We start from the raw sequence: 22,461 nt of genomic DNA, 5'->3' as shown, positions 1-22,461 counted from the left end.
ATAGATGAAAAATAAACGACAATTTTCAGAAAAAAAACGAAAACAAGTTGGTTTTAAATTTTTGAAAAAACGAACAAAATGTTTTGTTCATACAAAAAGCAGAACGCGTCCATCTGTAATTATGTCATCAAGAAGCGTTGATAAAATATAAGAATAAAAATGATTTATTTTAAAGATTGAGTTTGGAACAATTCTTTGCTACGGAAAGAATGTGGTCGGGAAGCAGTCTACTCCATGTGTGTTCCATGTTATCCCTGCAGGTAAAATCAGCAGATTCACCAAAGGAGGACTGGGCATGATTAGATATTTTTCAAGTCATTTCTTAACGGTTATTTAAAATTGTTCAAAAAAACTTTTCATGTAGCCCTTAGCTTTCTTCTACAGTATTTTCCGATCTTTCTCAAAGTTTTAGTTTGTTAACGATGTAGTTTTTAATGGCACTAAAGGAAGATACTTGAAAATTTTTTAACGATGCTAGTCATTGAAGAGTCGTTAACGATGATTGCACGTAAAAATAGCTTCAACATTTGGAGAGAACATTCAAAAACATTAAAACAGGAATAAAAACACAAAATACAAAATGCTTTGCATTGCAAATATTTAAAAAAAAAAAAAAATATATAATTTTTTCTTCATATATTTGTATTGTATGATTAGGACCCCCGGATAGGCCTGATGACTGCCAGATTACCAATCAATCCACAATGGGAATTCGGTAATTTAAATCTTTAATAATAAAAAACCTAAAAGTATGAAAATAGAGATCAGGGGAACCATACAACTGTGAAATGAGGGAACACTGTCGAACTCTAGTTATGATTTCAAATAGTCCATGTACAATGTACATAAAACCCAGCAATCAATAGATTCATTAATTGAAAATACGACATCTAGTGTCCTGTTATCGAGATAAATCTTGTATTGTTGATGAATTTTAGACCATATTTTGCCTTTTTATTTTTATTGAATTTTACAGTGTAACATGCCAACCCGGGTTTGATGGAGGTTTACCTCAACGATTTCACTTGGAAGTCATTGGAGCACTCAATCATAGGTAGGTACCACTTTTCTTAATCATAGGAAGGTACCTTGTATCTTAATCATAGGAAGGTACCTTGTATCTTAATCATAGGAAGGTATCTTGTATCTTAATCATAGGAAGGTACCTTGTATCTTAATCGTATATTTACATAAGGTTTAATTTTCAGAGTTTTGTTCAATGAAAGTCGAGATCTTCCTAATTTCTGGTTGTCAGGTTTAGAACCTGGAACTGCAATATATATCAGGTAATCTATTTATCGTATAACAAGCAATAAAGGGATTGTTTAGACAGCCACATACACCAATCCGAGCTAAATATGTTAGTTAATTAAATGGTTAAATTTTTTAGGAAAAGTTAAACATCCTTTTTATAGTAAAAACTCAGGTAGTCAAATCCCCCCTTTATTACCACAGTTTGGTAAGGGTTAATAAGGCTTTTTGTATTAGAGTAGGTGTTAATGATACATACTCACAAACTTGAAATAATTTTTTATGACAATTAAATTAAAGTTTGCACATTTAATATTCAGTCAGATAAATCATTTCAACAATTGTTTCAAATTTTGGAAATATTGGTTTAAAAGCCAGTTTCCTATTCATGCCTTTTTTATTCAAATTTTATTAAAAATATCCAACATGACCTTGCTTTAAATATCAAAATAAATTCAAATTTCTCGCTCCCCCGAGATTAAATGCATAGAGAGCGGATCACATTTCTTTAAATTAGATTTATTATTTAAATTCAGTTGTTTTGTATTTGCAGAGAAAACATGAAAATATTTAAATTCAGCTGTTTTGTGTGTTTAGAGAAAACATAATAATATTTAAATTCAGCTGTTTTGTGTGTTTAGAGAAAACATAATAATATTTAAATTCAGCTGTTTTGAGTGTGTAGAGAAACATAATAATATTTAAATTCAGCTGTTTTGTGTTTGCAGAGAAAACATAATAATATTTAAATTCAGCTGTTTTGTGTTTGCAGAAAAAACATAATATTTAAATTCAGCTGTTTTGTGTGTGTAGAGAAAACATGAAATTATTTAAATTCAGTTGTTTTGTGTGTGTAGAGAAAACATAATAATATTTAAATTCAGCTGTTTTGTGTGTTTAGAGAAAATATAATAATATTTAAATTCAGCTGTTTTGGTGTTTAGAGAAAACATAATAATATTTAAATTCAGCTGTTTTGTGTGTTTAGAGAAAACATAATAATATTTAAATTCAGCTGTTTTGTGTGTGTAGAGAAAACATGAAATTATTTAAATTCAGCTGTTTTGTGTGTGCAGAGAAGACATAATAATATTTAAATTCAGCTGTTTTGTGTGTTTACAGAAGCAAAATAATAATATGGAGTTTTCCATGTCATTTTGTTCTAGTTTTCATGAAATAGTTTAATTAAACATTTAATGTACTGCACACATTATTCAAGTAATCCTCTATCTTAAAATGTAACGTTTGGCATGTCTGATTAAACGGTACGGAACGGTTCACTGATAAAATCCATTTTTTGGTAAAATTGATCGTACAAGGATTTCGTCTTTTTTTCTTAAAAAGAGTCAAATTCTCACAATTGCTTTTAAACTTTTCTCGTCTGCATAAATATGCAATTAACTTTTACAAAAAAAGCACGGTTGAAATAATCAACTTTCAAATAAAAAACAAGGACTTTAGGTATCCTTTATATTCTTGCATATCCTTTACATTCTAGAATATCCTTTATATTCTAGGATATCCTTTATATTCTTGCATATCCTTTATATTCTAGGATATCCTTTATATTCTAGGATATTTTTTATATTCTATGATAACCTTTATAATTTTGCATATCCTTTATATTCTAGGATATCCTTTATATTCTACGATATCCTTTATACTCTATGATATCCCTTATATTCTAGGATATCCTCTATATTCTTGCATATCCTTTATATTCTAGGATATCCTTTATATTCTTGCATATCCTCTATTTTCTAGGATATCCTTTATATTCTTGCATATCCTTTATATTCTAGGATATCCTTTATATTCTAGGATATCCTTTATATTCTAAGATATCTTTTATAATTTGGCATATCCTTTATATTCTAGGATATCCTTTATATTCTAGGATATCCTTTATATTCTAGAATATCCTTTATATTCTAGGATATCCTTTATATTCTTGCATATCCTTTATATTCTAGGATATCCTTTATATTCTAGGATATCCTTTATATTCTATGATATCCCTTATTTTCTAGGATATCCTTTATATTCTGGACATCCTTTACATTCTAGAATATTCTTTATATTCTAGGATATCACTAATATTCTAGGATATCTCTTTTTTCTTGAATATCCTTTATATTTTAGGATATTCTTTATATTCAAGGATGTTCCATATATTCTAGGATTTCCGTTAAACTCTAGGATATCCATAATATTCTTGGATATTCCATATATTGCAGGATATCCAAATATTATAGGATATCCCTTATATTCTAGCATATCACAAATATTCCAGGATATCCCTTATATTCTAGGATATCGGCTGAGAATAGGAAAGGGCAAAGTCCTATGGTGATGATACAGGCTTTAACTAGTGTCCTGCTTGAGGTAAAGCAATAGTAAATACAAACTAAAAATTAACAATAGAGATCTAGATTTTATGGAGAAGGCTATAGAGTAGAGACCTCTATAGACTAAATAAAAGACTAGAAACTAAAGATTAAGGACTACAGACTAAAAATAAGAGTCCAGAGACTGGTGACTTGTAAAAAGATACAAGAGACTAGAGATAACATTTTATGGAAATTAGAGACTAGAGACCTATAGAGATTATAAAAAAAGAGACTAAAAACTAAAGATGAAAAACTAGAAACAAGAAACATGTGACTATAGCCTAGACTACTGACTACAGACTACAGACTACAGACTACAGACTACAGACTACAGGCTACAGACTCCAGACTAAAGACTACAGACTACAGACTACAGACTACAGACTACAGACTACAGACTACAGACTACAGACTACAGACTACAGACTACAGACTACAGACTACAGACTACAGGCTTTAGACTACAGACTACAGACTATAGACTACAGACTACTGACTAAGGACTACAGACTATAGACTACAATCTATAGAAAACAGACTACTGAATACTGACGGCTGACTTCTGACTTCTGACTTCTGACATTCTGACTTCTGACTTCTGACTTCTGACTTCTGACTTCTGACTTCTGACTTCTGACTTCTGACTTCTGACTTCTGACTTCTGACTTCTGACTTCTGACTTCTGACTTCTGACTTCTGACTTCTGACTTCTGACTTCTGACTTCTGACTTCTGACTTCTGACTTCTGACTTCTGACTTCTGACTTCTGACTTCTGACTTCTGACTTCTGACTTCTGACTTCTGACTTCTGACTTCTGACTTCTGACTTCTGACTTCTGACTTCTGACTTCTGACTTCTGACTTCTGACTTCTGACTTCTGACTTCTGACTTCTGACTTCTGACTTCTGACTTCTGACTTCTGACTTCTGACTTCTGACTTCTGACTTCTGACTTCTGACTTCTGACTTCTGACTTCTGACTTCTGACTTCTGACTTCTGACTTCTGACTTCTGACTTCTGACTTCTGACTTCTGACTTCTGACTTCTGACTTCTGACTTCTGACTTCTGACTTCTGACTTCTGACTTCTGACTTCTGACTTCTGACTTCTGACTTCTGACTTCTGACTTCTGACTTCTGACTTCTGACTTCTGACTTCTGACTTCTGACTTCTGACTTCTGACTTCTGACTTCTGACTTCTGACTTCTGACTTCTGACTACTGACTTCTGACTTCTGACTTCTGACTTCTGACTTCTGACTTCTGACTTCTGACTACTGACTACTGACTTCTGACTACTGACTTCTGACTTCTGACTTCTGACTACTGATTACTGACTATAACAAAATACCTACACAATTAAGGTTAATTCCCCTGTAATGAAAGAAGAGGGAGAAAAAGGGGATGAAAAAGTTCCGATTTTTATGGTTGTTGTTGCAGGTAATAGTAATTACTGGTTTCCAGTCCTTACATCTCATGTCATAAATTTAAAGCATCTTTTAATGTATTTTTTTCTAGGGGGGGGGGGTGGAGTTTGGGTGTTTTTTGAATTTCTGAACATTTACAGCTCACGAAACTCGGGACCGATTTTCCTCGAAATTTTAATGGGTTGCTTGGACCGGAAGGTCTTTAACCTGGTTTGAAAATTTGAATTTTTTAAAGGGAATTCTCCAGGCAAATCATGGGTTCCCAAGCTAAATTTTACTAATATCAATATATGTTATATGACATATTTGTGAACTAGAATATTTTCAGAATTAATGTTAAAATATCATGTATTACTCTGAAATTAGCATTTAAAAAAATTCCACTATATGTAAGAAGTTGAATATTACACTTCTAATTGATTGGATTGTTAACCCGTATAAAATAATACTAAACTATGCACTGTACAGTGTACATTACACAATTGTTCTGTTATAGTAAAGTGCAGTACAGTACATTACACGTATATTTATTTTATAATCCACTTAGTACAATAAATGCATAAATATCTACATGTACATGTATAATATTCCATTGGGTAAAGTACAGACTAAAAGTACATGTATTTTTCTTTATTAACTCTAGTTTCTGTCTAAATATTCAGATTTATGTAGTTTCCGGTTCAAAATATTCACCATTTTCTCAACTTTTTTATATTTCTTTGTTTTTGCCAAATCTTAATTTAACAAAAAGAAAAGTTGGAAAAGGTTTAATTTAATTTATTTTGGTTGAGGAGTTGTTGTGTTGAAAACTGGAAAAAGAAGATAATTATTTAATGGAGGGAGTACAGTCAAGGTTTCATTTTTATAGGACATGGTGTATTACAATGCAAATTCATAACAAAGACGATATCCAATTCGTCACTGAATTCCCTTGTTTTTTGGGACACCCTGTAGTATTTTTATGTGGATCTAAAATCTGAATAGTATTAATACAATATTAAATGGAGTTTTTGTACAAAATACTTAAAAGTACACAAATGGAAGGTAAGAAGAATTTAGTAAAAACGCTTCCCCGTGCCCAGGTTTTAATATACTCTTAAAATATGTTCAATATTTACAAAAGTACAAAAGTAGTATCATATTTGATGAAAAATAATTTAGGCATTTAAAATTTCTAATGAATTCTTGCCGGTGGGAGTTGTGAAGTATTAAGTGGTCTAAATTCTCATGGACAAATTTTAAATTCTCAGAAGTAAAAAATTTTGTGCTGCGAATCTCGCACGGGCAGCCGTAGTACATTGGAATATCCGAGCCGGGTCAACTTTTCCGGTCCCAGTTTGTACTGTATCGCCCGGACATTGGGTAAATGAAGCAGACACTCAATAGGACTAGCCGGTGCAACAAGGTTAACGCGGTCAGACTTTAGGTTGAATTTACTTTTACTAAAGGGTCAGGGGTGCGTGCTCAGGATCAAGCATTGATCACTTTCTAATCCAGTCCTACGAAATAATTGTTCTGTATCCTTTTGTGATCAACCCCTGCATATATTAGAATAATTGAGAGAGCAAGCATTTATTCTCAAAAATGTCCATATTGCATATCGAGATCAAGTGTTCAAGATTATAAATATTCCAAACAAAAGTTTCGACCTCAGCTAAATTTACATAATTCAATTCTTGGAATAACAAAGTTTTAATTTGTTAACAAAATAGATAAAAATAATTGAAGAATGAAAACTGTATTTTTACATGTTCAAGAAACAAACTATTTATGTAAAATAATAGAAATATTTTTTAAATAAAAAAAACACTTTTTTGACAAAACAGTGCCCGAATTTAATGAATTTGAGCCGCGTCTCAAATTCGCCGGCTTAAATCTTGAAACATTAAATACAATTTTAAGTTGAACCAACCATATTTATTTCTTTAAATTCGGCCTCAGCAAGTTCTGATTCCAAAAAATACTAATCCATGTTCTCCTTCACTGCTCTAGCTACATCAAAATATATATACCTATATTCCTATACCATAAATTGAAATTTCTTGCTTTGAAGTCTGTGTGCGGAGTTCTGGTTGAAAATATTGGAGAATTTCTGCTGAATACCAATAAATATTATAAACCCGCAAACCAACGACAACAAAGATAGGACAGAGAGACAAGAACTTTTAGATTGGATTGCGATCATCCTAATAGTATTGAAGGATTTAAGTTTAATCCGATGATTCAATCTCAAAATAAAGGAATGTCCAAAATTTTAAGTTGCATCCATCGCTAGTGTGTGGGGGGGGGGTCGGTGGTCTTGTGTAGAATTCTGAATTGTCTTTTAAAAATATTTATTTTGTCAATTTAATGAATTTTTTTAAATTTTCCTTTAGACGTTTAAGAATATTCCAGCTGTTCTCTGAAAAGATAAAGAATGATACTATAATGATGACATATATATATATTATATACAATTTCTGTCTGTTTGTTTGTCCATTTGTATCCAATAAATGTCAAAACGGCTGAACCGATCAGGCCAAAACTTGGTGTGGATTCTTACATGACCCTAGGAAAAGTTTATTGAAGATCAAAATTGGAAGAATAAAATTCCTGGAAAATAGATGGAATATTTTTTTTGAAAATGCGCCAAAATCCGAAAAAGTGGAAAATGATTTAAAATTTCCGACTTTTAGAGCAACAGTTATGAGCTAAAATTATTTCCATGAAACGGGGCGCGAAGCACCCTAAAGACCTAGTATTGTAATACTTTAGATTAAAATCAGTTAAGGTCAGTTTTCTGCAATGGTTCTGAAGTAAAACCAAAAGAAAATTCAGTTTACTATTTTCTGAATAAATGTTTATTATTAAATACATATTTAACTAAAAAGAGAAAATATGTAAATATTTTGAAACTCCATGATTAATCCTTTAAAACTAATCTCTTAAGAGGAACCACAAAGGTTTAAAAGTTTAATGGTATTAATGCATTTAATAATTCTGGCAACTTTCATATCTTTAATGAAAATTTATTTTTGAAACAAATGATTAACATACTGAAAAGTAATTGCAAAATTACTAATTGGGAACATAACCTACCTTATTTAGGGTTTCCAGTCGTAATTATGTTACACGTAATTACGTGTAATTACGAGTAACACTTTCTTTCACTTATGGAGGAGGAGCATTACGCAAAATTACGTGCTAATTAGGTATAAGAAGGAAAGTCTAGTTTCGCGTAATTAAGGCGTAATTACGCGAATTTACGTAATACGAAACCATTCCGTAATTAGTAATTCTCAGAAATGAATATAGTTCAAAAATATGTGTAAGGATATGCGCACTGCAACCATCTCCAATCTGATTGTATAATTTAAATACTTTCAAATTTAATTAAAATTCGGTGATGGACCAAATATCTGTAGAGAAAAAGCTGATCCCTATTTTACCCTTCATTTTTATTTCATTACACTTTAATTCTCCATTATATATATCTTTGAAACCTAATGTCCTAAACTTTAATATTTCAAAATATGTAATAATCTGCAAGATCAAATAGTCAAAGTATGGCATCAGGTTTACAACATCATATGAATATAGAAAAGTTTCATTTATTTCTTCATTTTTTCTACTAGATATTAATTTATGATTGTTTCATAAAACATTTTTTAATTCTTTTAGAAATCCACGAAATGTTTTTAAAGAAACCAAGAAGATGACTTTCATTATTTCTTTCTACTAGCCATCAATTTGTACAAGGCTTTCAATATTCTGCGAACTTTTTCTTTAGACAAACATTGAGAGATTTCTGAAATTCTAAAGAAAATTTCATTTTTTCCATAAACCTTGCCCGGGGTCACAAAGAAAGTTAGCCTGATTTACGTTTATTGGGTACGAACAAGTCAAATGTGTAAATATGTATTGCTATGATATAAAACCAATATATAACACAAAGTTTCAGACTTTAACCTTCCTCTTGTAGACTTGTGCTTGACAGCAGAGTCTATTGTGGAAATTTTCAATTTACTTTCCTTTGAAATGAGGATCCTCTCTAATATTAGATCTTTCATCAAACATTAACTAGTTCTAAACATTATAGGTTTACTATTTCAAAACATTAGAGGTTTACTAGTTCTAAACATTATAGGTTTACTAGTTCAAAACATTAGAAGTTTACTAGTTCAAAACATTATAGGCTTACTAGTTCAAACCATTAGAGGTTTACTAGTTCAAAACATTATAGGTTAACTAGTTTAAAACATTATAGGTTTACTAGTTCAAAAGAGTATAGGTTAACTAGTTCAAAACATTATAGGTTAAATAGTTCAAAACATTATAGGTTAACTAGTTTAAAACATTATAGGTTAACTAGTTCAAAACATTATATAGGTTTACTAGTTCAAAAAATTATGAGGTTTACTAGTTCAAAACATTATAGGTTAACTAGTTCAAAACATTATAGGTTAACTAGTTCCAAACATTATAGGTTTACTAGTTCAAAACATTATAGGTTAACTAGTTCAAAACATTAGAGGTTTACTAGTTCAAAACATTATAGGTTTACTAGTTCAAAACATTAGTGGTTTACTAGTTCAAAACATTAGAAGTTTACTAGTTCAAAGCATTATAGGTTAACTAGTTTAAAACATTATAGGTTTACTAGTTCAAAACATTATAGGTTAACTAGTTCAAAACATTATAGGTTAACTAGTTTAAAACATTATAGGTTTACTAGTTCAAAAAATTATGGGTTAACTAGTTCAAAACATTAGAGGTTTACTAGTTCAAAACATTATAGGTTTACTAGTTCAAAACATTATAGGTTTACTAGTTCAAAACATTATAGGTTAACTAGTTTAAAACATTATAGGTTAACTAGTTCAAAACATTATAGGTTTACTAGTTCAAAACATTGTTAACTAGTTCAAAACATTATAGGTTAACTAGTTTAAAACATTAGAATTGTTTACTAGTTCAAAAAAGTTTTCTAATTGAAACTTTTCAGAATAAAAAATCAAAATGTCAGAAACCTAGAAACTAGCTTGAGAATAAGTGCATTAAAATATAGCCAAGTTCAATCCTCATGGAATTAACTACAAGTGTCTTCTATTTAATCATACTCATCTTTACATTGATATTCTTGTATTACCTTTATGGTTTAGATTGTATTCTGACTACTGGAGTGCTGGGAATAGGGTTGGGATTTAGGGAATACTCTATTTATAATACCTCTTAGGTTTAGGTTGTATACTAACTACTGGAGTGCTGGGAATATGGTTTGTAATGCTCTATTTATAATACCTCTTTGGTTTAGGTTGTATACTAACTACTGGAGTGCTGGGAATATGGTTTGTAATGCTCTATTTTTATACATCTTTAGTTTAAGTTGTATTCTGACAGCTGGAGTTCTGGAATAGGGTTGGGAATACTCTATCTACATTACCTCTTTGGTTTAGGTTGTATATTGACTGCTGGAGTGCTGGGAATAGGGTTGGGAATACTTTATCTATAATACCTCTTTGGTTTAGGTTGTATATTGACTGCTGGAGTACTGGGAATAGGGTTGGGAAAACTCTATCTATAATACCTCTTTGGTTTAGGTTGTATATTGACTGCTGGAGTGCTGAGAATAGGGTTGGGAATACTCTATCTATGGTTTAGGTTGTATACTGACTGCTGGAGTCCTGGGAATAGGTTTGGGAATAACTCTTCATTGTCTGGCTCCTGTCAGATCAGTTCATGCTTTGGATTGTAGATCTAGCAAGGTATAATTCAGGGTGCGTCCCACCTTTCTTTCTATGGTTAACTTATACATGCTAAGGGACATTTTTCTGCATGCAAAGTAAATAAGTTTCGGCCCACAAACTGCATTTTTTTAATTCCTATATCATTGCAACCATATACTATTTGAAATACTATAGAATGTTAAAGTTTGAAATATCAAAGGTTTACACTGCATCAGATTTATGTGTATAAAGAAAAATGTTAATGCTGAAAAAAACATTGATATAAAGTTAAAAATACACTTTTTTCATTTGCATACTGTTTTGGGGATTACATTTGGACACTTTTAATTCTAAATTTGATTTATTCATCCATTAAATATTATATTTCCCCCGAATAAGTGTTAAAAACCATGTAAAGATATTTCAACATACTGAGAGACCAATTATACATCCTCAGCATAATGTTTAGGGCCTTGCTCAGATGGAGGAAGAGGAAGAACAAGAATCTCCAGATCTTATTCAGCATATATTTACAGAACAAAAACAAGATGGAAGTCAGGTCAGTTCAAGTCCCTTTCAAAAGAGTTGTAAAACATGAAAATCATCTTTAAAAACTTAAATTTTTAGGTTAGAGCAGACAGAGTTCCTGGAACCACAAGCATTCATAGTTCAGATTCATCAGGAAGGAATAAATCGAATTCATGTTTAGGATTATAATCTGAAAATTTTAATTGATCAAAAACTTTTAATTGATTTTTATTTGTGGTTTGTAGGATTCTCAGAAATGGCAGGAAGTTCTGATGGAACCAGACCACCTTTGTTTTCAGAAGCATCACGTCCTGCAACAGCAGAACACCAAATACAAAGCAGTAGAACCGGTTTTGCTGAGAGTAGTTTTCAAACTGGCCGCCAGGGGGAAAGTTTTTATCAAAACGGCCGCCAGGGGAAGAGTAGTTATCAAAACGACCGCCAGGGGGAGAACAGTTTTCGAACTGGACACCAGGTGGTTCAGAGCCCAGCGGACAGTTTAAATGGAATCAGCTACGGAACAAATTACGTCCACAACAATTTACAAGGCAAGATATTTCTTTAAAAACTTAATTTTTATTTTAGCAAAACAGAAGTTTATGAAAATCAAAAAAAATCTTCATGAATTGACTTGCATGTTTAGTTATTCCTTAAAAGATATATACATATATAAATCTGATTTATATTTAAAGTAAATGCAATAACTTGAAATATGTGAGAGCACATTCCTCAAACTTAAAGGGAGTGTTTGCGAAAAATAAAAAAGGATATAGGCCTACGTCGAAAAATATTCGATGGTGATTGCTACTAATCTTACTTCTATCTCTACATAAGCGTTTACCCCCTTTCATTTTCGCGAACACTCCCTTTAATCCAAAATATATTGAGCTTTGAACTTAAACATATAGAATCAAAAGCTAGAATATATAAATACAATATTGCATTTATTTATTCGAATGAGGAAACAGAAATATTAAAATCATATTACTTCTATAATTACTTTTCATTAAATTGCAATTCATTTAGAACTGATTAAACTAAAACTAAAACTTAAAAAGTTTTTCACAAAATCAGATTTGATTACCTTCTCTCGTTTTAATTTCAAGTTTTACAAATATTTCATAGTTAAAAATACTTGATTTTCTTTTAAAAAGACAATCAAAGGAATCAGAGCTGAAAATTTTAGAATGAGATATCCTTAATCCCAATTACTTAATCTGAGTATCCAATGGACACACTTTTGATTTTCTTCTTAAACCGTTTTTTCTTTGATATAGTAGAGAAAAATCAAATACCGTTTCTTTTAATTTAGAGAGTCCCTCCCGTTTCTGTACATAATCTTAAATGGCCCGCAAAATTTCAAATTTATCGGCTTCTTATATGCGACTCTAATTGGATGAATTTTCTTTTCAGGATACAAGTACAAGATTAGGTTAGTCTCGATATTAAAAAAAGAGAGGATCAAGCATTAATCTCGATATCCACCATTCTAAAGTTTTCAGCTCAGTTGTAAAACGGAAATATACGCTTTTAATGGAGTCATCTTACATTTAAGTTATAAAAGTTTAAAGTAAAAATTTTAAAATGTTCTAGTAAAATTTTTAATCTAATTTTATCAAAGCTGTATGTTCAGGTTCCAAAACGCTTGGTAGGACTAGATATGGTCCAGCTTTGCATGGATACTCAACATTTACAAGGTTTTTTCATAACATTCTGTAGTGATGTATTTTATGTTTAAAAAAGTATTGAAATCAAAGTATTGACATTTAATGCAAGTTCATATGCCAATTTTCTAAAACTTTTGAATTTTAAGATTATTTGTTTTTCTAGTTTTGAGATTATAAAGATAAAAAGGAGACCATCTTGAACAGTGCAACCATGTTTAATATGTAGGATGGGGACACAACTTTATTCGACAAAATTTAATATTAACAGAGAACTATACTTACCTACAAAGGACCATATTTAACAGAGGACCATATTTATCAGAGGACCATACTTATCTGCAGAGGACCATATTTAACAGAGGACCATACTTATCTGCAGAGGACCATATTTAACAGAGGATCATACTTACCTGCAAAGGACCACATTAAGCAATGGACCAAATTTATCAGAGAACCATATTTAACAAAGGATTATATTTAACAATGGACCATATTTAACAAAGAATTATATTTAACAATGGACCATATTTATCAGTGGATCATATTTAACAAAGGACCATAATCAATATTCGGAGCACCATATTTAATTGAGGACCATATTAAATGAAGGACAATTTTTAACAGAGGACCATATTAAATGTGTAGATTCATATTTGATAATGGAATTTAACGGAGGACCATATAAAAAGACCTACAGGGTTACCCACAAAGTAGAATACTTCAGAGACAACTGTACGGAATTTCTACTGTCTGTTTCCTCATATTCACGATTCTCTTCAACTGTAACTGTAACTTTGCCAAATCATTAAATAGATAATAAAAGACAATATTTAAGACTGAAGAGTTAATTTAACCATGGGATTGTCCTACTTTTTAAGTTTTAGGTCGTCTTTACAGTCTCATTCTTTGTGGATAACCCTGTATATTCAACAAAGCCCCATATTGAAAGGAGGACCCTTATTTGATGGAGGACCTATTTTGAATTTAGGACCCATATTGAATGTAGGACCCATATTGAATGGAGGAATTGAATGGAGGATTCATATTGAATGGAGGACCCATATTGAATGTAGGACCCTTATTTGATGGAGGACCTATTTTGAATTTAGGACCCATATTGAATGTAGGACCCATATTGAATGGAGGACCCATATTGAATGGAGGATTCATATTGAATGGAGGACTCATATTGAATGTAGGACCCATATTGAATGTAGGACCCATATTGAATGTAGGACCCATATTGAATGGATGACCCATATTGAATGTAGGACCCATATTGAATGTAGGACCCATATTGGATGGAGGACCCATATTGAATGGAGGACCCATATTGAATGGAGGACCCATATTGAATGGAGGACCCATATTAAATGGAGGACCGTTTTTAAAAGACCATATATCTAAATTTGACCATATCAAGTTTATTACTTTTTCTGTTTCTTAACTAAAACTCTTCTATAGGGGAAACTCTCGTCCCTCCTCGATCCTCCTGTCCGATCTCCAGGAGCTGGAGACTCTACGCGGTGAAGAACCAGACCTAGCCACGAGTCTACGCAGTCTACACAGTCTGTCAGTTGATAAACCAAACCACTACTCACCCAGCACCTTTCAACCCACTACACTCTCAACTTCAACCCTGAGGTGACCCAATAAAGGGATAACATTATTCTTTACTAAATGTTCTTCATAAAACTAGTTCAACCCACAATTTCATTCTCCTTATATTTTTCTATTGTGGTTCAAATTGCCACCAAAATAAATGGTTTCATTTTTATCTCTTTGTCTTTACTCAAGACATGAAATAGGAACTTGTGTACTGCAGTTTCCGGGAAGAATGTAAACAAAGCTTAAGCTGGGACAGCATTGAGTTTGTTTACATTCCACCCAGAAACTGCAGTACATTTTATAGTATGGAAGTTTCTGTTATCTTTCTTGCTTTTAATTCACAACATTTTTGTTTCTAGAAGAGGACAAGGACAACCCTTAAGAAGTGGCGGAGAGCAGAGGGCGGAGTATTTGTCAAGTTGGGGCGGAGTAGGTGGAGATCGGGGCGGAAATATAGACTGTAGAAGTGGGTGGGGCGGAGAACGGGTTCTCGGGGCGTCGGGAAATATTTCTCCCCTCATGGAAAGTGATCGGGAAAGCTGTGTATAAACTTTTTAAAACGCACACAACACAATATATTATTATCAAGATCCAGCTCCTTGCCTTGAAGAGTAAGGTCTCAAAATATATTAGAATTATTATCAAGATCCAGCTCCTTGCCTTGAAGAGTAAGATCTCAAAAACAAGTTTAAGTTTAAGGTTAGCTAATTATGTACAATTGTAACACGTCTTTGTCAAATATGTTTTTAGCATTCACAAAATCAATGAAGAAAAAATTACCCCTTGTAAAGACAACTAGAAAACAATTGAATAGGTAGACACGACATTTTCTCCTTAGCAAGCGCATTTTATGTTGTAACAAACCAAATAGTTTTCCTAGACATTTATCAATTTCTAATTTAGCTAAATGGGTCTGTTAACGTTGCACAATTACTGTGCCTCATGCTCATTGGGCTTTTTCAAGTTACAACTAGATTCTATAAAATTGTTTTCCTGTTTCAGAGTCCTTTGGTTAAAACTTTAAATAAAGGTATTATTAAGCAGTACGTGTTCAATGTTCATACATGAACAGATTCAGATTCCAGAAGAACTAAGGGTTATTAAGCAGTACTTGTTCATGCATGAACAGATTCAGATTGAAGAAGAACTAAGGGTTATTATGCAGTACTTGTTCATTCATGAACAGATTCAGATTGAAGAAGAACTAAGGGTTATTATGCAGTACTTGTTCATGCATGAACAGATTCAGATTGAAGAAGAACTAAGGGTTATTAAGCTTGTACTTGTTCATGCATGAACAGATTCAGATTGAAGAAGAACTATAAAGGGTGTACAAATTATTTTGGTTTTTTTTGCCTTGAAAGTAGAAAAAACGTATTAAGGGTTAAATTTGTTTGCTTTTTTCAAATAAAATTTGCAAAAATGTGAAAGTAAAAATATGACATTTTAGTTCTTGCTCTGAATGTTTATATAAAGCTTACTGACATTAATTTCCCTTTTTTCAGCTAAAAAGTGAAAGAAAAAAGTTCTAAGGGAATGTTCCCTTTCTTCCAAAATTTATATAATGCCTTAATTTTTCAATTTAACCTATATCAGTTGAAAGTTGTTTTTAATCAGAATATTGTAAACTTATCGTCTAGTATTAATACAGGTAAGTCAAATCTGCAGGTGCAAGCTGTTTATTTTGAATAGGTAAACACTCCCTCTTATACTACATTCATATAATCTTAAAAGTCATATCTTTTCACCACATCAAATCTATTTCAAAACAAATAATTCGTACAAAGATTGGAACACAAGCCTGAGCGCAAACATAGTGTTTTTAGTTTTTTAAAGAAAATTTAAAATTGAGACATTTCTCGATTGTCCAATTGTTAATAATGCACTTCACATTAATACTTTTTTATCTAGCGTCATAAATATCATAAAAATGACGTTTTAAACGAAAAATATATGTACAAATATATCATCCATGTTAATATTGTATTTTAAAAATATTAAAGATGTAATGAAACTGTAAATAAATCTACTTAATGTTTATAGTTTAACTGCTTGTACCTTGAATACTATATTTTATTGTAAACTGATTGAAATATGTAAATAAATGTTAAAGTAATTCTCCATTAGATTGCATAGATTTAGAATTTAACTCAATAGCGCACTAAGCAATTGCTTCAAAGGTAGAGCTGGGCAATGGTACGTTAACAAACGGAATTTTTTTTGAAAATTAACGGAATACTCTGTAACAAGTGGCAAACACAGTTAATTTTGAAAGTGTTATCGGACGGAAAAAGCCGTTCTTGAAAAAAACGGATCATATTATATAAACAACGGATGGACATGTTTCAAAATTAAGACGACTTTCGATAATTTTCAACTTGAGTGTTGGCGAAAAATGAAAGGGGGTATAGGCTGATATCCGTCGATATTTCAACTTTCACAGAAATCATATTTATAATTATCTAAGGTCTACAATGTTGGGTTGCAAACATATACAGTGTGAGTCAAAAAAAAGTGTGATTTGCAGCGCCTGGTGCAAAATTGTATCTTTTTTGTGCAACTCTCCTTTATGGTGTTTTTTTTTCAATATTTTTTTGCAACTCTCCTTTATGGTGTTTTTTCAATATTTTTTGAAAATTTGTTAATTTTTTTTTTGATACTCCAATGGCCCCAAAAAAATCCGTGAACCTTTTTATCTCTCAAAATCAAAAGTTCAGAAAAAAAGGTGTAAATTAATTATTTCTATTGAAATATAAAATTATTTAAAGATTACATCACAGAATCGCAGAAAATTTGCAAAATTGTAATCAGAAAATTCGCAATTTTCTGTTCTTGTCTAATTTTTGCGGAAAAAAGTTTTTCAATGGCTCTTAAGGTTTTAACTGAACAGCGTAAATTTAGTAATTTAAAATAAACTGGAGAATTTAAATAACTTTTCCTCAAAAATTAGACCAGAACTAAAAATTTCTTTATTACAATTTTGCGAATTTTCTGTGATTCTGTGATTCAATTTTTAAAAAATTTGAGAATCTGATAGAAATAATTTATGTTTACATTTTTGCTTTTCTATCTTTTGATTTTGAGAGAAAAAAAGGTTCGAGGATTTATTTTTGAGCAATTGGAGTACCAAAAAAAATTACAAATTTTCAAAAAATATTGAATAAACACCATACAGGAGAGTTGCACAAAAAAGTTACAATTTTGCACCAGGATCCGCAAATCACACTTTTTTTGACTCACCCTGTAGGTATTATAGAAAATCAGAGCTTGTGGCAAAGATTCAATTCCTTTGCATTTTTTACGATTGATCGTCAAACCAAAACTAGAGGAGATACAAGGTCATTAACAGGAATAACATTCGCAATATACGCAATATACGCAATATACACAATATTCGCAATATACGCAAAATAATGCAAAATAACGCAAAACTTTATCTGTAGCTAGCTAACTTATCTGATCAAACTCAATTTTAACCTTGTAGCATGCCACATCAAAAAACCGTATTGAAAGGATAAGCATCTATTTTCCATGGTATCTCTGCTGTTATAGATATCAGAAGAATAATACACATTTTGCGTATATTGTATTATTAAATGCATTTTTAACAAAATTTTGTCAAACTTTTTTAAAAATTCATTCGCTTCGATACACTAGTCACAAAGTCGTATACCAGTAATGTCGAAAAAAACGTTAACTTGACAGCTTGTGTCTAATTTGCAATGTGCTTAAGTTGAAAAATTATCAATAAACATTTACGTTTAAAGATATCAGATAACAGTAAAATTTAATTTTTTTATATAATAAAACATGAATAAGAGTTTGAAGACAAATCATTAAGGAAATTTTCAGTTGCGTCTTTACGGAAAAAATGAAAAATTCCATATAAAGGAATTGAGTCTTTGTTGCAAACTCTGATTTTTAAATCACAATATCTTTGCAACCCAATGTTGTAGTGCTTAGATTTTTCCAAACTATGAATTCCGTGAGATCAAATAATCTAAGTTCTAAATATAAAAGGTTTACACCATCAGGTTGCAGAGATGTAAGAATTATAAAATTTGAGTTTGTGGCAAAGACTCAATTCCTTTACTCAGTTGCGTTATTCCACAAAAACCGTAAATAAATCCATTAAAGAAATTGAGTCTTTGCCACAAACTCAAATTTTCTAATCCCAACATCTTTGCAGCGTGATGTTGTAAACCTTTTATAGTTCAAACTTAACCTATTTGATCTAACAGAATTTATAGTCTGACATATCTAAGGTCTACGACATTAGGTTGCAAAGATATAAGGATTAGAAAATCAGAGTTTGTGACAAGGACTCGATTCCTTTACAACTGATTTAGATATTACAATTTATACAGTCCAGACTGTCTTGGGATGATTAAAATCATAAAATTTGTTTATATTATATTTTCAGAGTATTACTTCTGATAGTATTTTTAATAGTTTCTTGGACAATATGAAAATGTCATCTTTGCTATTTGCAATCCTCGAAATTTGGTAATGAATATACTCAAATAAAGTTACGTTGGAGCATCATTAAATCCAGAATTTATGTATCTGTTTCTCAACCTGAGCAAACTCCTGATCATACCCGGAGCTAAATTCTAAACCCGGAAAAAACAGGAGTTAATTGTGAGAGATAGGGAGAAGAATATGTTAACTTGATATATCTAGTTTTCTTTTGAGGTTAATTTAAATTCTAATTAAATCTATGAACAGGTTGTTTCTAGTTTAATCAATGAATAAATTTATTAAGTTATATCGAGAAAATAATGTGAATTCTAGAGGTTAATACACGTAAATATTTGAATAGATAATCCAAAATCCGTATTCATAGATTTACACTGTTAATGAAACAATCAAATTTCAAATCTAGGACATTTCCATATTATAAATGACGGAATCTGGAATGATATCTGTTATGTGAGGGATATCGTCATTTTTCCAGCTTCCATGTTTATTCTTACAATTTTCTCCAATTGTTTCAGCAGCAGAATTGCGCATTGAACGTCTTGTATACAAAGGAACCACAATTTAAAAAAAAACTATTTTAAAAGAAAAAGATTGATATCATCTTGCCTAGACACAGCCTTTAAAGTTCAGCGTGGCCAAAATGTACGAATTATTAGGTTTTTCATTTTTATCAAAACGTGTAGGGATTGTACGGATTGTACGAATTGTAGGGATTGTACGGATTTTTAGCCCAGAAACCATTCTAAAAGTCTTCACTTAATTCCTTCACTTAAGTCTTCACTCTGTAACCTGTAGAGTTTTGATAAAGTGCAAAAGATTTCAAATTTAAAAAAATGTTAAGGTCAAGGATTACAATTAACATCATTTCTGCTGGGGAGGGGGGTCAATTTTTTTTTACATAACTCAAAAAGTATTGGTCTGAGGCTGTTGAAATTTTTTAACTTTTCCTAAATACACAAAGCCCTCCCATTAGGCCTAAACCCGGACTTTTATACCAACTGCCTGAGTCTTTAGGCACATTGCCTGAATGACTACTTTTTCCTGTAACAAACTAAATCTTTGTTTTGACCCACTTACAGTTGTCAGATTTTGATAACTTTTAGTTTTTTAAAAAGCTTATGTCATAAGGAAACGGATTGCACAAGTTTTGCAAAGATGTTTTTGCAAATTATTATCTAAAACTTAGCAACATTTTTTGCATACTTGAAATGACATGGTCAAGGGCTTTTCAAAAATGAATATTTTATCATTATTGGATAATATTTTTACAAACATTTTTACTATAAAACAGGATTTTTAAAAAAAAATAGATTTTTGCAAATTTGCAATTTTTTTGCAGATTCTGAAAGTAGAGCACAAGAGCTTTCCAATGATGTATCATTTGTCATATTTGAACATCTTACATGGGATGTAAAGTGGGGGTCAAATTGCCCCCCCCCCCCCAGCAGCAAAACCCATCCAAATTGAGAAAATGAAAAGAATAGCTGACATAATAGTACAAACATAAAAAAGCGAGCATATTTTTAAATTGTATTTTTTTATTTTATCGGGATTTTTTTATCTGACTTTTATCTTTGTCATATGTACACTGCACACTGTACCATTATGTGTACATTGTACAGAGGTCATTTTTGTTTCAAAAAAAATTAAAGCAATATAAGCCTTTGCTCACATACGAAAACAAAGAAAAATGAATTTTAATAGAAATGAGAAATTATTTTTTTAGTCTTGTTGTTTTTTAATTTTGGATTTTTTTTATAAAACTAAATTTATTTTTTATTTGTACGGATTGTACGGATTTTCTTAAATGTAAGGATTGCACGGATTTTGCAAAAAAAAAATGTACGGATTTTTTCTTCAATTTTTTTTTCACTGGCCTTTTTACGGTTATTTTCTTCATCCATGAAATCAAAAGTTTTGTGGATAGATCACGAGATCACGATTCACGATGTAGCACTGATCTCTATATTGTGCAGACCAACATATTATTTAACTCATCTCATATATTCCATGGTGATCATGTATTCTGCAGGGATCAAGCATGTATCCTCAAATTTAAATTGGATATTGTGATCAAGTTTTCAAGATAAACAATACTCTTCAAACATCCAAACTGTGATCCTACTCAATTCATTTGAGATACCTGCCTACTAAAACCATCAACTAAACTAGAAAGAGAAGGCACAAAAGTATGACAAACATTGCACAATTACATCGCAATTATCAAATTAATCGCCGCACTAAATTTATGGGCATGTACAATTTGGCCTTATTTAGAAACAAACTGAAAACATATGCACCTGATTTTTTTTCTTTTTTTAATGCCATTAAATCTGAAAAGTTTGCTTTACGAATACAGGATGTCCCACGAAACATGACAGTTGGTGATATAGTTTAAATGTCTTCTTTCCTAATTTGTTAAGTTGTTTGATACCAATGGTGATGAGAAGAAATACTATATGGCAGTAATATTGTAGGAAAATTGATTTTTCAAACAAATATATATTTGAGTAAAAGATTTGTTTAACGAAATAAACTGCAAAAAGTCTCAAATAACTAATACAGTATCAAGGAAGAAGACATTGAAAACTATTCACCAACTGTCATGTTTCGAGGGACACTCTGTATGTAGAATGTGTGTATATCGTTTAATAAATGTTTATTCCATCTTCAATTTAAAGAGATTTATTGTTTTTTTAAACTGTCGAACAGATTACACAGATATGACAAAAGGGTATTCTTTTATTAAAGGTCATACATTTTATTTTGATGTTTATGCTCATTTACACTCATTAACCCAGATTATTTTTGTTCATTGAACTTATGTACATTGTCACGGTGCTTGTACTGTAAATGTAAAAAAACAAATGAGTGCACCTTGTGTCCTGTCTGCACAAACCCATTTCACGTTCACGTTCAGATAATTTTTTAAGCTTTTGGTTAAACTATTTGCTTTAAAACACTATAAAATATGCAGAAGAAAAGGTTGTTTTATTCCAAAGTTTTACTGTGGTTAATTTTACACATATTTAGTAGCATTATTTGTTAGTTGAATCAAAATTTTTCTAATTTTTTTATTTATTGAAAACAAATTATATCATTATTGAAAAAGTGAAATATTAAATTAGCCTCTAAATGCACTGACTATTTTAATATGTACTTTCACTGTTCAAATTTCAGGGAATATTGAATTAATACATTTGGATTTAAATATGTACTTTCACTTTAATATGTACTATCAGGGAATATTGAGTTAATACATTTGGATTTTAATATGTACTTTCACTGTTCAAATTTCAGGGAATATTTAATTAACATATTTGGATTTTAATATGTACTTTCACTTTAATATGTACTATCAGGGAATATTGAGTTAATACATTTGGATTTTAATATGTACTTT

The 22,461-nt window shown here is 31.0% G+C and overlaps 1 protein-coding gene across 1 annotated transcript in view; it reads left to right on the top strand.

Annotated features, from left to right (window-relative positions):
• The window catches only part of LOC111703345 (nephrin), a 46,012-nt gene extending 30,456 nt beyond the window's left edge, over positions 1-15,556 (top strand). The window contains exons 14-26 of the mRNA XM_023475246.1: positions 176-260; positions 658-715; positions 977-1,054; positions 1,209-1,286; positions 3,564-3,636; positions 5,006-5,081; positions 10,709-10,812; positions 11,243-11,332; positions 11,401-11,455; positions 11,547-11,849; positions 12,935-12,998; positions 14,433-14,612; positions 14,936-15,556. Of these exons, the coding sequence (XP_023331014.1) occupies positions 176-260; positions 658-715; positions 977-1,054; positions 1,209-1,286; positions 3,564-3,636; positions 5,006-5,081; positions 10,709-10,812; positions 11,243-11,332; positions 11,401-11,455; positions 11,547-11,849; positions 12,935-12,998; positions 14,433-14,612; positions 14,936-15,125 (1,434 nt within the window). The 3' untranslated portion in view covers positions 15,126-15,556. The remainder of the gene's footprint in view (positions 1-175; positions 261-657; positions 716-976; positions 1,055-1,208; positions 1,287-3,563; positions 3,637-5,005; positions 5,082-10,708; positions 10,813-11,242; positions 11,333-11,400; positions 11,456-11,546; positions 11,850-12,934; positions 12,999-14,432; positions 14,613-14,935) is intronic.
• The last annotated feature ends 6,905 nt before the right edge of the window (positions 15,557-22,461 follow it).

The sequence above is a fragment of the Eurytemora carolleeae genome, unplaced genomic scaffold (genome assembly GCF_000591075.1).
Source record: "Eurytemora carolleeae unplaced genomic scaffold, Eaff_2.0 scaffold520, whole genome shotgun sequence".
NCBI classification, from domain to species: Eukaryota; Metazoa; Arthropoda; class Copepoda; order Calanoida; family Temoridae; genus Eurytemora; species Eurytemora carolleeae.
This window is presented reverse-complemented; position numbering and strand designations above follow the sequence as displayed.